General features: G+C 36.5%; 1 protein-coding gene across 2 annotated transcripts in view; it reads left to right on the forward strand.

The window, feature by feature from the left end:
• Window positions 1-16,645, forward strand: part of CDH13 (cadherin 13) — a gene marked incomplete at its 3' end in the record, with an annotated part of 521,180 nt that overhangs the window by 233,040 nt on the left and 271,495 nt on the right. For both annotated transcript variants that reach the window (XM_082320962.1, XM_082320961.1), the window contains exon 5: window positions 10,950-11,102. In XM_082320962.1, coding sequence (XP_082177088.1) covers window positions 10,950-11,102 — 153 coding nt within the window. The remainder of the gene's footprint in view (window positions 1-10,949; window positions 11,103-16,645) is intronic.

The raw sequence follows: 16,645 nt of genomic DNA on the forward strand, positions 1-16,645 counted from the left end.
AATTCTGACTTCTTGAAGACAGTAATAATATACCTAGAAGACAATAACTGACATGCTGGACAACAGTGTACCGTATGTATTATTGAAGCTTAATTGTTCCATTATTCCAGACATCATCTAGCTTTTAGAAGTTTAAATCCAAGTTTTAAGTTCTGCATTTTGACAATGACTAGTTTGGAAACTGTGTGTTCTTTTCAGCTAATTTCATCTTGATTGATTCCATAATTTCCCAGCATGATTCCATGAAGTGATATACGTATAAGACTGTGTTGCAATTAGATAGTTATCTGAAAGCTTCTTAAGAGACTAATGTAACTCTGTCACTAATTGCAACTCTATCGAGATGTTTGTGCATTGGAACCTGTATTTTGATACCTTACATTTCTAATTCTAGCAAGAGTCAAGCATTCAGTAAGGTTAAAAACTGACCTCTTTAATTTGGGAAAGTGAATCCAAGTTAGTGGTAGCTTTTTAACTGTAAGGTGATAACATTTGTGAAATGTACTGTGGATTTTGAACCTTTATCTTCAGGGAAAATGGGGGAGAAGAAGGAAGAAGAGAAAAAGACCCAGCTATTTATTGAAAAGATCATAATAGAAGACTGACAGCATGGTTCACTATGCTTTGTTGGTGACACTGTCACTGACAAAACCAAATTATTTCAGAACTCCAAGTCTGGATAAACTTGGAATCTGAAGCTTTGTTAAGGGAGGCAAAGTCACTGATGGAATTGCTAACAAAACCACTTCCGATTAATGCTTTTGCTATTATAAATAGGCTAATCAAGGAATGGTGGTGTTAAAATGCTTATCCGCCCCATCTGGAAATTAACAACTAAAGAAAGCTAGTATGTCCTTTGGAAACAGAAGAGAGCATGAAGGGGAGAAGTTCCCAGAAAAGCGGAACAAATGTTGCCTGGGGCTGCCTGAGCCTTGGTGAGTGAGGTAACTGCTACGCTGTTACGAAAACTTGCACTTTCTGGTTTTTGAGTGAACGTGATGTGTGTGGAGATCCCAGATTCCTATGTGTTCCCTGGCTAGGTAATCATGTCTGTGGCACTCTGTGCAATAAACTGGGTAACACCTCACTCAGCAAAGAAATACCAATTCAAAACTGGGAGTCATTAAGGGATTTGAAATGCTCTCTAGTGGTAGCAATTTCACCAGCCATGTGGATTTTTTTTCACCTCTAGCTAATGAGAATTCAGTCTATTAGGGCTACAGAAAAAAAGGCAATGTAGCACAATTGGTAGCATCTGAAAAAGATGGAAGAAAGGAAGAAAGGAAGAGGGATTTTTTTTTTTTTTTTTTTTTAAAAAGCATGTGGGAAAAGAATGTAAATTTAAGAGCACGAAGTAGGGAGCCAAAAATATTTCTGAGAATCAAGTATTTTTGCATCCATTTATGTACCCATCCAGTGATCTAGGGAGGAAGGGAGTCCAGGTTTGTGGTGTTAGTTGTGGGCTGGGTCTAGGTGGTTGCCTTTACACAAAGAAAAGCGGAACAAAGCTTGGTGTCAAGACTTGGGGTAGGGCTTGGGGGTCAGTCATCATGAGTTGCTGCACGTTACTTGAGATGTGCTGACAATGTAGGCTTCCTTCTCACTTCCCATAGATTAAAGACACCCTGACTTAGCTTAAATGCTTTATTTTATCTTAAGTCAGGCTGAATATTATACTAAGTGAGTAGCATTGTTGCCTAATTGCATACCTTTTAAGCTGTCATTGTAGATGGGTCAGGATAGGGCTGAATTGTGTTTTTGTGTTATAAATGAGGAGGACAAATCTGACAAAGCTTCCCTCTGCCACCCTTGAATTCGTTCTAATTCACCTCTGTTCAAGTTATGTATTCATATGTATTCACATGTATCTGAGTTTCCAAGGAATTATATCTTGTTTATTTTTTCAGCAATGAAATAGAATGAAATCAGGAGTAACAATTATTATACCTTGTTTTCCTAAAGCTATTGCCATTACATGAATGTAGGTAAAGTTGTTGATCTGATTTGTGATGACATTGTTAACTTACTTTAAGGGCCAATATCAGAAAATGCAAATTATATTTACCGTTCATGACTTTAAGTTAAATTTCTTCCTATCATTTCTAATAAGTTGTAGCTACTTACAGCTGTTTTGAATTGACCTCTGGTGGTTAATCATTTAAGATGAAAAGTGAGGTGGACCCATTTTTAAAAAACTGAACTGATTTTAGAGAATGAAGATTAAAATCCTTTATTTACAGCATAAGGCATCATAGAGCATTCTAACTAATAGAAGTATTAAGTGCTTCATCAGATTAAAATGTTTAAAGTTTTAAATATCTGAGATAGCTGTCAAATATAGCTGCCATCTGTCCTTGACAGAAGCGCCAACATCTGCTGAGATGCAGACCTGTGACCTCTAGATAAGTTTCTATACACAGAAAAATATTTATCTTCCTACCATGACCTTCCATGCACAAGACATGAGCCATGGATTTGTTTCCTAGGGAACTAGTGACTGAGGAAAATCTATAATTAGATCTGTGGGTTGTTTGCTACAAATGGGAATTGGGTGCTAAGCAGGTTCTTAAAGTATCCAGAAGTGTTACATTGATTTCATGTAATGGAACCAAATTTAAAAAAATGCCCTTCATCATGATATTTCTTTTCATGATATCTTCAATTAAAATTTTTAAATGCTTTTGATAGAGTACTTATTCCTCTAAGTTCATTTTAACTGCAAAATATTTTCAAAAGTCAAGACTCAGCAGGTTGCTAGTTAAAGCAAAAATAAAATTAGACACATTCTTCCAACAAATTTATTGAAATTAAACTGAGTCTTAATTTTCAAGAGTGGTTTTAGGTGAATCATTCTTACCATCTCCATTTTTCTCACTTTACTACTCCTGTTCAGTTCCTCATGTTGGCTCTGCAGCTTCAATGTCTTATTCTGCAATTCTAGTTGCTCTGCCTGGCTGGAAGTTCCCACTTAATCCAGATGTTGATCTCTTTCTTTGCAGCATGCATGGATCTAAAGATAACATTTGTAGCTAAGTCCCATGGGCAGTAATTGTAGCTGCAGGGAGAGGAAGCAACTAGGTTTTTTATATTCCCCAGACAACCCGGAGCAGAGTTCTCTAGACCTTATCAGCAGATTACTTTAGCCTGGGCACAGCACAGCTGAGATGCTGCTGTGTTCCTTCCAGTCTGGTGCTAGATCAGAGTGCATTATGCTTTCTTGGATGCTGCAAAAGTGGCCTTGAGTGATAAATTAAGACTTTGATCTTATTCAGAATAGATAGTACTGTGAAATACCTGGAAAAAAAGTACTGTAAATTGGCTCTGTTCTCCTCCTCTGTCCCACTTTTTGTAGACTTAGCTACGTGTGTGGTGATTACACGTTATGTATTCTGTCCTATGTCCTGAATTACTGCAATTAGAAACCATTAAATGTAATGTCTCTGCATTTCTGCCCTTTTAGACCAGTGCTAAGTTTGCAATAAAGCACCTCTATAAATCCAAATAATCCTCTTTTTTTTTTTTTTTTTTTTTTTTTTTTTTTTTTAAGGGCATCTTTTGAGTTCTTCATTAATATTGCCAATCACAGTCAGATTTTTCCTAACAACTAACCATAGCTTTTGAGCTACTCCATCTGGCTGTCACTCAAAAGACAGTGGTCCTCGTATTCCTTCGACTAACAGGGTTTGTTGCAAGCTAGTAACTTAAGCAGCAATTAAAATATAGTGATTAAATGGCTACTGAAAGGCCAAATCAGCCAGTGGAACATCCAGGCCTTCTGTGACAAGTGATATTTCTAGGTCATTTTCCTTTGAGATTGGAAAAAACTGTGTTTATAAATTCTGTGCTATCAGTAGGAGGAAACTGTTGTCTACTGAATCCAGAGTTTGCAGATATGTATCTGAAATAGACTATTGCTTAGGAAAAGGGGAAGTGAAAATTATTTGTAATGAATCTTCTTGCTCTTTATAAATTGTGAGTCAATGGAATCTGAAGGATTACCTGCTACAAAAGATATTGCACATCTTGATGTGTTCATTGAATTACTTCCATCTATGAGCAAATGCTCACTGTTAGCTATTTATATTGGTTAAAACCTCAAATTTGGTGCAATTGTAGATGAAGCCTGCGGGCCTCAGTGCTGCAACTGATTCTTCAAGGGGACTTGTTTATTCTGTGTACAGCTACAATAATGAACCTCAAACTGAACGGATCTACCAGTGCACAGGGCTTCCACATGCATGAATTCATTTTGTTTCATTTGGACACCTGTACATCCTACTACAACATTGATCTAAATTTTGCAAACATTTATCCATAATTATGATAAAAAGCCATTATGTTGAGAATATATTTTTGGTTGAATATCAAGTATCCTATTTGTGCTGATTTTTCTAAAAAGACCTCAAAAAATGAGTGCTGGTGGTGAAACGACTTCATTGGTTTTTAATATATTGTGTCATTTTCATACATTAGGATACTTTATTAAAATATTTGTCTATGGAATTTATTAACCTTGGCAAATTTTGGATTTAGAGTTGTTTTTATTATAGTTACTAAACCATTGTATTTGCACCGGTATAACGAAATAATAGTAGGTATAGTGACTTCTATAGGAAGCAGAGCCCCAGTCCAACAAAATACTTAAATATACCATCTGCATTTTGAGCAATATGAGTTTTGTTCCCTTCATGTACGTGAAGTTCTGAATATGATACCTGCTAAGAGTATTCATGCAGTTTTGTTTAGATTGCTTCAGGCAAGGAACATTTGTGCCATTTGCAGCCCCCAGTCAGTCTGGCAAACGTTCATCAAAAATATACTAAAACTATGTACTTTAATTCTCACAATGTTGTTCCTAAATTTGACACTTCCTGAAATGTTTTCCATGACAAAGTTCATAGTTAAGATGCTAAAAAAACCCTCTTGAGAATATTGGTGTATATGATTTTTCATTTTCATAATTCATTTAATTTCAACTCCTTATTTTTGTTTTATTCCCATGTTACACCTCTGACAGTTGGTGTAAAAGTTTCCACATTCAAGATATTAGTTCACCCAGTGCTCAATACTTCAAAAATTTTATACAGCTATTAAAAAGGCTTCGGTTTACAGATGCACTATTGTAATAATACATGTGCTCCTGTTTGAGCAACTTTTTTCTGTAATTCATAAGAGTCTTAAGAGAATCAATGCAAAAGAATGCAAGTAAGAAGTAATGACTAATCTTGTAATAGTAGTTTTGCCCAGTGGCCACTGAGTTTTTAATGTGTATGTTAAAGTGAGAAATTCAGGCACTTTTCAGTCATTTTTGTTTTGCCCAGTTAAAACTGAGTCTTGGGGATCTGACATAGAAAATAGATTTTAAAAGTTTAAAATAACCGAGTTACGGCTTTCTTTGCTGAGTTAAATCTGTTAAGTCTGTTGTCTATATACATTCTTCCTTCTCTGGGAAATATATATATACGTGTATTCTTATTAGGACTGTCAATACCATCAAGCAAAATATTTGTACTTGATGACACAGAAGCAACATCTGCTGTACTAAATGTAGTTTTCCCCAGCTTTGGTTCCCCCAGATACCAAACACTTCACCTTGACTTTGACTGTGATCCTTTACCTCGGCTGTCATAGGGAGGTTGGGTCAGTGTTGCGTATTCCTATTTCCCTTTCCATTCTGTGCTTGTGGTTTCTGAAGTGCTGTTCCAGGGCAAGCACAAATATGAGAATTTGAGTGATTGACTGGCTGGTTTAAGCTTTGCAGTGAAAGCACATGGTCTAGGAGATTTATACAGCTTTGAAAATCTTGCCTCATACATAGGCTGGAGGTTGAGAGCTGATATGGAATTATTTTGAAATTTAAGACTGTGATATTGCCTGCATTATTATATTGCATAAGTATCTTTAATTGCTGGAGGGTTTTTTTTCTGTTTACTTTTGTAAATATTGTTCATACTTACCTATATTAACTTAGCTTGTGTTTTGAATAACATACTGAATGGGCATTTGTCCTGATATGTTTTGGTTGATAATTATTTTTCAAGTTTGGTGATCATGAAAGGAAGTTATAATGAAGCTAACAGCAAAACTTACTATGTTTGTGAACAAGAAAAAAGTGTTACCTAAAATATATACTGTCATATATAGTGTGTTGGTTTTATCCCTAATTATCACGAACAGAGGGCATAGTCACTTAGAGAAGCTTTATAATTTCTGTTACCATTGCTTATGTGAATAAATCACCTGGATGTTCTTGGCTATTACCCGTATCTTGAATGAATTCTGAGGAAAGTCTTAGAGAGAAAGCAAAGGTCAGATTTGGCCAACGTCTCCCTTTGTCAAAGAGCAGAATTTGGTTCCCACACTTAACTAGTTTATCTAGTATTTAATTAATGAAGATAGAGGTATTGAGAACCAATAGATTTAATAAATTATTAAACTCAGCAAATTATATAAATTGCTTTCTTACCACAGTTTTTGTATGTTTAACTTATAGTAATGAAGCAGTTTCTGTTGGTTAGTGCTTTTGAATAATGATGGGAATATTTTGCATTTGTTTTGCTTGAAAGATTGAGTCAGTACAGAGCAGATGGAGCCTCTGACTGTAAAGAGTGATTTTTAGTATGGCAGGACAGGAAGTGTCTGTTCAAATATTTATCCGATATCTAAACAATGGGTCTAAACCATTGGTTTGCTCTTGTGGAGCATAGTGATTAAAGGGAAAAATAGTTCACCTCTAAATATTCCATGGATAAATTTGCTCACTAGGAGGCTAGGGGAGGGAGGAAACAACAAAACCAAACACACACACACCCCCACACCCGCCCACCGCAAAGTAAAAAACACGAGAGAGACAGTGTAACGCTCTGAAATGAAAAGCACGAGGGTTTGAACCAAATATTCCTGTCTGAGGGCTGGATTTGCTGTCTAATTAAAAAGTTAAACTAATATGATGCATCTCTAATTCAGGTGGTGTCAAGAACTAGGAAATTATGGACGTGGTTGAGGCAAACACTTCTTAAAGAATGAAACCGGTGAATGAGGATGGTGCTATTAAGGACAGATTTGCTGGGGCTGCAGAACTGTAAAGTCTCTCTCTGGGGGTATTGTGGTTTTTGTGCTTCTATTTCTCTTCTTCTCTTGAGAACATTCTGATTTACTTTTGCGATAAACTCGTAACAACAGGGGGATCACATTGCTGAAATGAGTTTAGCTGGAAGGGATACATAATGTCAGCTGAAAAATAGCACTTGGTAAATATGTTTTGGCCATGGTTCAGCAAAAAGCAGATCCTGTCAGCTAAGTAACATTCTGTTTTCTTGAAAGTGTCTTTTAGTTGAGCAGAATCGTACAGTCTCTGCCTTTTCGAAAAGAAAAAGAAAAAAAAAATACTGGTTTGTCTTTCGTGCTAGATATGTGGTCCTGACAAGGCTAACATGGATCACTTCAGTTTTCAATACATTTATTCCCTGATGCACCCTTGACATGGGAAAGTGTTATCAGGTGTGGGGTAGTGAGTAATGTCTAATACTGTTGTTTGGCTCCTGGGTGAGGAAATAGCCTTCAAGAGTCTCTATTACTGTGGGATGCTCAGCTGGCATCTATTCTGTCTATACCATCTGCCCATGCAATGTCAAGGCCCTTCTGAATTGTGAGATCAGAACAAAGGAAAATGAAATAGGTAGAAATTGGGAGGCCAGATAAAGTATGCCTGCCTTATCTGTATTCTCAGTAGGTGGGTGTTGGGTCTCTGCTACCTTAACTGGACCATTTCCTAAGAATGAAGAGTCTTTATCTGCAACACATAGCCACTGTCATATGGTGCAGACATTTTCAATATTAGAACCTGCACTGAAGTTCCTAAAGCCATGAACAAATTATGGAAATAAGTGTTTCTGTCTGAGCTTCAGGTAGTAGTAACAGTGGGAAAGTCATTTACGTATTTTAGAAATGTAAAAATGACATCCCAAAGTAAACATTCCAGCAGAAGTAATCTGGCCTTGTTTTTTGTCAGCCAGTGAATTGGGAAAGCATCATTGTGTAAATACATTGTAAGCTAGGAAATTTTCATGTGAACAGTGCTGTGTTTATGACAGTATTCAGAATAGCAGTCTTGCCAGAGGAGATGTCAGACAATCCTCCTGTTCTTTCTTCCTTCCTCTTGTTGAAGCACCAAACCATATGGCAAATTAAGCCTGATTTTTATTAAACTTTTCATTGTACTGAGCTTAGTGTGAACTGGGAAATGCACTTTCTTTGAACTATGCAGCCATTATATAAGCATCTTAATTAGGAGATGTTCATGTTCTTCCTTACATTCCTGGGAGTATGTAGCTCCCTCTTGTGGCTAATTAAACATTTTAAAGAATCATACTTCTGCAAATTACTCTTTGTGAGACCACCATTGCACTTGAACAAATGATGCAGTGGTACATGGAGCATCTCTAACCTTGGCTTCTTATTACTATATCAAGCATAAGTCACTGTGCAATAACTAGATATATAGATGGGTGAACAGATAGGAGAGAAAAGTCTGCACATACTTGCATCGTGAATGTGACTGCTTCCTGAAGGTTTAATAAAGGTGAATGGACACATCCAGACATTTAGAAAAAAATCTGCTGTCTGGTAACTCTGTTGCTCCTATACATTATATGCTGAAGAATGGTTTACAGCTAAAGTGGGGATGAGATATGGGATGTATCATAGCTCCAAGGAGTACAGATCTTTCAGGTACTGCATTGGGATGTCTTGCCATCAAACTCAAAGTTAAGATCTTTGCCAGATTTGGAGTTGAGAGGAAATTTTCCCTCCAGTCAGGTTTGCAGGGACCCTTATTGCTATTATTATTATTATTATTATTATTATTATTATTATTATTATTATTACACTCCTTCCTTTCTATCTAGTGTGGAGAAAGATCTGCATACGATTATCTGGAATTTTTCTCATAAATTCCCTTGCACATCCCATGATTTTTTTGCTTTCTTTCTGTGGCTTGTTATGACTGGGGCATCATGCCTATACTACATCTTAAATTTGTCATAAACAGTTAGGTAATGTTTGATGGCTATGGTGGAAATGGCTGCTGTGTAGACATCTCTGAATTAGATTTTTGTGCTGGCCTATGCCTGACTTCAGGCCTTTCAAACCACTGTTCTTATATTGGATGGGAAGGTGCACTTGTCTTGTAATAAGTCTCAGAAATCAAGGCAGAAGATGATCAGTTCATCTTTTCCCTACAAAAGTGAGCAATGGTCATGACATTGCAAAATTGTAAGCATAGCTTTATGTTAAGAAAAACACATATTTTTAGGCTTGATGTAAAAAATACCGGAGATTGGTCAAAAAATGAGTTGAACAGCAGGTAACCCTTCAGTAGGAACCATGAAGTTTCAGTTTCATCACAAAATCTGAAGTTACAAAGTTACTTTGCCCTTTTGACACCTGCAGTGTTGTCTGCCTCTGTGTTTTGGCAAGACATACTCAAAAATACATGAGAAGAAAACTTCATCCATTAGTGTTTCTGACTTGGAAGGAGGAAGAAAAAAAAGGTGAAACAGGTTTTTACTTTGAAATTTCTCCCTTCCCCAAAGGGTTTGAGAATTGAAACTTTATCTCAGAAAATGCTGATTTCCTATTTCATAACTTGTGGCAATTTTTTCTCAGTTAAAATAAAGGAATAATGATTATGGAGTTTAGTCAAAATCTGACTGCCCAGTAATCGGCAAACCAGCGTTGCTGAACCCACAGCAATAGAGTAACAAACATGTATTTCCTCAGGGACGTTGTTAAACACCCTGCATATTTATTACCTTAAAATGGGAGCAGGTCCAGCTTTCTAAGGCCACTCTTTCCCTTCCTCTTCCTGAGCTGTAATCCAGACCAGCATATAAATATTTCACCTAATGTTTCTGCGGAAATATTAACAATATAAAGTTGCTAGAAACAAAAGAACATGAAACAGCAGAGGGAAGGAATGGTTTGGCAAGATTGTCAGCCTTAAAGGGCAAGATTAATTTATAATCCTTCTAGATTCTGGTGTACAAATACAAATTTGCAAAGCATGTAGCTTATAACAAACATTGTGTAGCTCTGCAAGTTTACATATGCTACTGTCTCTAATGTGAGACAGCCTTGAAATTGGATTTTTAGGGATTTTTTTTTTTTTTTTTCTTATGGGGAAATAAGGTAGTGATAGTAACAAGGAGTTTCCGTACACACATGTGTGTATATATATAAATATATATATAAATTTGGAAAGTGGAGGAATTCCAACTGTGTGACTAAGCAGAGTTCTGGGCAGGATACCCAGATATTTTCATGAGGAGTTTTTTCCCTTGGTTTAAAATCCTGGGAAAGGAGGAGCGTAGAAGGGAATGGGGGGAAAAAAAACAACCTGAAAGTAGTCTATTTTGTAATGACTTTACAACGGCTAATAAAAAGGAGTGACTAATTGGAAAATAATGTGTGATGGCTATTTGGTATTGTAAGGGTTGTTGTGAAATAAGTATGCTTTATGCCACTCAATGGAATATGTCTTTTTTCTTTCTTTTTTTGTAAGTTTGTAGCTGTTTTATCAATTTACCTGAAAAAAAAAAAAATAGAATTAAATAAAATGTCAAATTCTAGACACAGAGTGAATACAGTAGCAATGGAATAATAGAAACTTTAAGTAGTGAAATAGAACACAGTAAAGATAAGACAGGAACTGACTAAAGACATGAGTAGCTTTTCCAGGGTTTAACACAAGAATTGCACAGTGTTTTCTGAATGATTGAAATCATATATTATAGTTATATATTACCATGAACCATATTTTATCATCATATATTACTGGCAGGGAATATACCTTGACATTAAGTAAAAGATCAAAATGGCTTATGGGGTTTTAGAATGATTTAAAAAGCTTTTATAACACGGCCTGTAACTTCTTGTTTTCTGCCATGCAGGTCATCAGCAGTGAAGGGACAGAGGGAGCAAAGTTTCGACTCTCTGGTAAAGGAGTAGATGAAGACCCAAAAGGAATTTTTAGAATCAATGAGATCAGTGGGGATGTCTCCGTGACCCGAACCCTTGATAGAGAAGCAATTGCCAATTATGAGGTGAGTACTCATACCAATAGGATCTCTGCCTCTATGTTGATAATATATATTTTTTGAATGTGTGTTAGTTGAAAGTGCTGCAGTTATTGAAGACTAAATTGTGGCTACTGTCCTATAAAATTTCCAGAAGAACTGTTTGTCCTTTGGAAATGGTAAATGTGTTTATTTTTACATGCAATCAAAACTCTACTCTGCTTTCTGCATGTAATTTCTGTCATTTGTCTTTAGTAGAAATACTGCCTGAACGTTGTGTGTGCATTTGATTTGTGAATACAAAATTATGTTTGGACAAAAGGAGATCTTTTCAGGAAGTTGCCCCTAAGGTACTACATGGTCATACTGCTTCTTTATTGCCAAGCTGTCAATGGAATATACTATTCAATTCCATTTTTAGTAATGGATATCTTTTAATAGAGATAAAGAAGATCCTGTTAATATAAAAATGTTAGCAGATACATCTCTGTCAGATGTATATCTCCTACAAAGATTTTACTAAAGATTCCTTTCCTCGTCAATAAATGCTATGTTTCTCCCTGCTGAAATTCTAACAAATGAGTTCTGAAATCTGTAAAACACCTGCACCACAGTGTCCTGAAATGCACAGTATAAATGGAGGATCTGTCAATTCATGTTTTCTATCTAGCTCTTGAAACGTGCAGTCAGATAAATTGTGTCTGGCTGCTTCGATATAGATGAGCAGCAGAATTCAAAATGCAAAATGCTTAGTACATTTGCATGTTGCCACTTCTGCCACAGCAGGGGGGACTGCCCTCCATGTCCTCATGCAGCAGGGAGCGTGCGGTACCCCAGCCCATGTGGGGTACAGGCTCTGGTGACGGTTCTGACTGCCATCCCTGACCTCTTTGTTTTGTCTTCTGCTGTGTAGTAATCAATACTCATACTTTCAATGCTGTTTCTCTCCTCCTCTGGAAGAGTTTGCCAGTTAGATGACTAGTCATATTTGTTCAAACAGCACTGCTAAAATTTACCATATGTTGGTTTTCAACACTTAAACATCTACCTCTCATGTGGGTCTACAGTGAAATGTATGTTAACCACTCGCTATATGATTTATGGTAGTTACTGATGTCCTCCTTAAAAGAAAAACATTGCAGTTTCTTTTTTTAACACTGTTCCTCATCTTCATTTACCAGCTGTTTCTTATTTAATCAGTGGCTTTCCACCTTAATGTGTTCAGAATAAACCTTGAATATTTTTTTACTGGAAAATGATAGTAGTCTTTTCAACCTGATGCATCAAACCACAAATGGCCCTCCTATCTGATCTGGCAAAGTATACACTTAAATTAAGACAAAAACATTTCTCTAGAGGAGCCTTTTTGAAGCGATGCAAATTATATACAAATAGTGCAGTGTAGTAGATTACCCAGAGCAATGTGAATGTATACCCTAATAGGCTGTAGTGCTTTCTAACCTGTTATATAGCACTCTGCTCAGCATGCCCACTGGCATCCTGTTGTGCAAAATGTAGTTGAAAAGTTCTGTAGGAGAACCCTCAACTCAATCAGTCTGTCTTTGAATCCAGCCCATTCTTTTCCAATAAAGATGCATCCTGGTGTCAGGAAGGCAGCAGGATTTTCTCCCTGATTTCCTTGGTACACCAAAAGATGCATTACCTGAAAGACCCTTAAATTTCTCTCAAAAGTGTTTTTGCTTTCTGTTTTTGTTTGAGCTCCCCCCTGCCCAGTATTGATGCCCTGAAAGAAAAAGTTCAAAGCAAAGGGGCAAGCAAGGAAAGAATAGATCTCCATGAAAAAATACAAGTTCTTTGCAAGCCATCATACCATCAAGTGTATAATCAGTGGTGGGGCAAGGATAAAAAGATGAAATCTGTTTGAATCCTTCCAGCTACGCAGAGGGCTGCTGTGCATGAGCACTGATTTTTTTTTTCCTATGCTTAGTGTGTATATACTAAAGGGATGAGAAATAAAAAAATGTTAATAAGGCACAAAATAGAGCTTTGGTGATGACAGTATTTCATAGAACATTGCAGTGTACCTCAAAATGTTTTAAATTAGTCAAGAGTATTTAATCTGTTATGAAAATTTGTTGCCGTTTCTTTCATTGAATGTTTGAAATTCTGCTTTTTGCTGCCCTCTTTCTCCTGGAGGAATACTGAAAAACCTGTAGCAGTTTTTCCATATATTCGTTACAAGAGAAACGATTAAATTACAAGAGTACTGAATTCTACTTAGACAACTGTTGATTGTCTGAGTTAATCCCCTCTTCAACTGTTTATTTTTAAATATTTTATTTTTAGTAAAACGTAGATAATATTTTAAAATAGAGTGAAAAAATCTGTCTGCGGGTCAGGGCCTGCCAGTCTATTTGGTGCAGACCAGTTGCACAGCAGTTGTGTTTTCAGATGAGTTTAGATTCTGTTTGTTAGCAAAAGAAACTCAAGCTGGCAAGAGGAATGTAAGGCAGCTACGTTAATGACACCCACCCCTTCTGCCCCCTCAAAACAGACTTGTTTATCCAATTGATCTATGAGTTTATTTTTTATTAAATCAGTTGAAGTGTTCCAAAATGGACAACTATATGAAATTCTACCAAAATATTGTCAGGGTGATTAATTGCCGTAGTAATTCTGACCTAGTCACCTGGACATTTGAAAATGTGATGGTTTCTATTGATAAAATGAAACTGTGCCAGAGGCGGCTGGGTGCGACAGCAAAAGTCCAAAAGCCACTACATTGAAATTAGCCATTAGTAATTTTTTTTTTTTTTTTTCCCCATGTATATGGAACTATCCTAATGAAATTGTGTTTGCCAATGGAAAAAGGCAGATGCTTCTGGTGTGTTTTTCCCTGTAACTTTGGGGGGTGCCTCCTTAAAGGTCAGAGAATGCCGGTCAGCTTCAGTTTTAAGTGAAAGCTGTTTATGAAGAAGAGCAAGAGGATGTAAGGATGTTATGCCCAGCAAAGACAGACTGTCCTAGAAAAGTGTGTAGTAATTCCTCTTTTCTTCTAAAGAGATCTGATAGAGAGCTTCCTATTAGGAATTCTCTGGATCAGACTAAACCAGTGGATTTACATCGAATGGTTTTATTTTGGGGCTTGCTACAGCCTGTTGATGAAACTACTAAATGATGCTCTGAAGAAGGGGCTTAAGCAGAATATGGGCATATTATTGAATTGTTTCTGGGTTGGTGAGATAAGCGGGTAGCCTAGAGCCCCTATTTAGTGGGAGCAAAAGGTGTTCAGTTGTACAAATATGCTCTCAAAAATAATGTCTTTGGGCTTCTGACAAGATTTGAATAAATACGACTAGATGGAAATTTTAGACAATGGCAAATCATTTATTTATTTAGTATTGAAAAATGCAGATGTGTAAAAACAGGTAAGGAACTTGGTAGGGAGACTTAAGATGGATTTTCTAGTCCAAATCAGTGAGGTACACACCATCCAAAAATTGCCGATAATCTACGGAATTCTGAGTTCACTTCAGATCCATAGTCTTTTCTGATTCCCGCAGAGCAGAAATATTAGTGACATTTCAGTTGCATCTTTTAGCAAAAAAATCAAAAGAATCAAGTGCCTCTAAAAAGAGCTGCAATAACAGAACTAAAAGATTCAAATGAATGTGGAAGTCTAATTGTGCTAAGTGTTGATAAAAGACTAGTGAATTGGGAAACAGAGGTTCAACTAGAGGGTCAGTGAATACTGGCCGAAAAACAGTGGTTATGGGGTAATCTTTCAACTAAAAACATTGAGCTCATTTTCAAAACCTCCTGTTTACATAGATAATGCATGTTTACATAGGCAGAATGCTTTCATGCACGTAAAAGCAGGAAGAGTTGCATATATTGATTACCATGACCAAGATGACAAAAATTGCGAAGTTAAAGAATTATGCTTTGTTCTTTACTCAAAGTTAGGTAGGCTCAGAAGAAATGAGAACAATATTCCATTAACTTTTTACAGTTAATGCATAAGATTTTGGTTAGGCATTCCCTGGGTACAGGACGAAGCCTGAAGTAGTATAAACTTGTTTCCCATCCCTTGTCACTGCATGTAATCCCTGCAGCAGTAAAATCCAGTTCTGTAACCTCTTAAGCATCAGTGGTAAAGTGCCAACCAGTCAGTGGGGGACTTTCAGGTGGGTCTCAAGATCTTAAAGGATGTGGCCATCGTTGAGGGACTTTTTCATAACTGCTTGCCAAGTGTAAGTATGCATGGAAGAGAAATAATCAGAAAGTGATCCTTTGCAAGCATGAAATGAAGCAGTTTGCTAAAACTATTCAGTGAGAGTGTGCAAATTAGAGCTGTGACCAAATTTACCTAGGCAATTTGAACTGTTAATGAAGAGTTAGTTTTAATTATTTTTTAAGTAAAGAGCTTTATTTGCTTTAGAAAATACTTAACAAGCAGAGGTGTGAAATCAGCTTTCAGCTTTTTTTATAATGACAGATTACACTTCTGTGAAAGGATGCCTTGCAACTGGTAGTGACAGACTGAGATATTTAGAAAACTTATGTTAACAAGACTGAAAAGCAAATTAGGACTATTCGCTCTATGTAGTATTGTTTCTATATGCTGGATAACAAGTAGACTGAGAACAGGCTAAAGAATTCAGACCAATCAACAGCAACCAAATCTCTAGTGTGAACTGCTTCAGTTTAGGTTACGTGAGACTGTTGTTTCTGTGACCGAGCCAAACTTTTAGGGTGATGCTGCACTCCTAATGGACTCTATTTCTGTGTTTAATATGGAACAAATAATGGAAATGCTTCACAATTATGAGGAAAACTAGCTTGGCCAGGTGCCAAGGAGTATTTTGTGAGAAAGATTTTTAAGTACTTGAATGCATTTTTGCAGATACTGAAAGTATTACTGTAGCAAAAAAACTATCAGTGAACAGCTGTAATTTATCCTGTATAGAAGAAGGAATTTGTCTTCTATGTAAGTCCATTTTAGTTCAGCCACATCCTTTTCAGAATGATTTATCATGCCCTGATACTGAATCTCCGCAATATGGAGTGTGGAGATATATAGACAGCACATAGAACCATACTTCTCTTTGAGAAGGAAAACCACAAACTTGCTTCTAACTTCAAGTCTGATCTAAACTGTATTTTAATCTTGGTTATCTGCACTGGCAGAATTGTCTGAAGTGTGAGCGAGCTGCTCTGTCTTGAGCTGAAACCAGTTGAATGGGGAATGTCAGACCTCAGTCATCTCCCACTAATGTCCTAAAAAAAAAGGCGGCTCTCAGCCTTCCATGGGAGGAGGGGTTTGGTCTTGTAGAGATCTAAATTTTGGTAAAATGTGCTTGATTTAATTAAAAGATCAGTAATACACATAGAAAACCTGTTAAAATACTGGTATTGCCAAACTGCATCTGTTACATCAAAAAAGCTTGGAATAATTGCAGAGTAAAAACTTTCAGGGAGGAATCCTGATTTTTTAGCAAGGAGAAAAGAAAGAAAATTTCACTAAAAAAAAAAAAATTAGTTCTTGTGCAGCTATTGGATATGATTATTAATAAGCTAGAAATTTATATAAATGAACTGTAGTTAGA

The sequence above is a fragment of the Platalea leucorodia genome, assembly GCF_965183815.1.
Source record: "Platalea leucorodia genome assembly, chromosome: 8".
NCBI lineage: Eukaryota > Metazoa > Chordata > Aves > Pelecaniformes > Threskiornithidae > Platalea > Platalea leucorodia.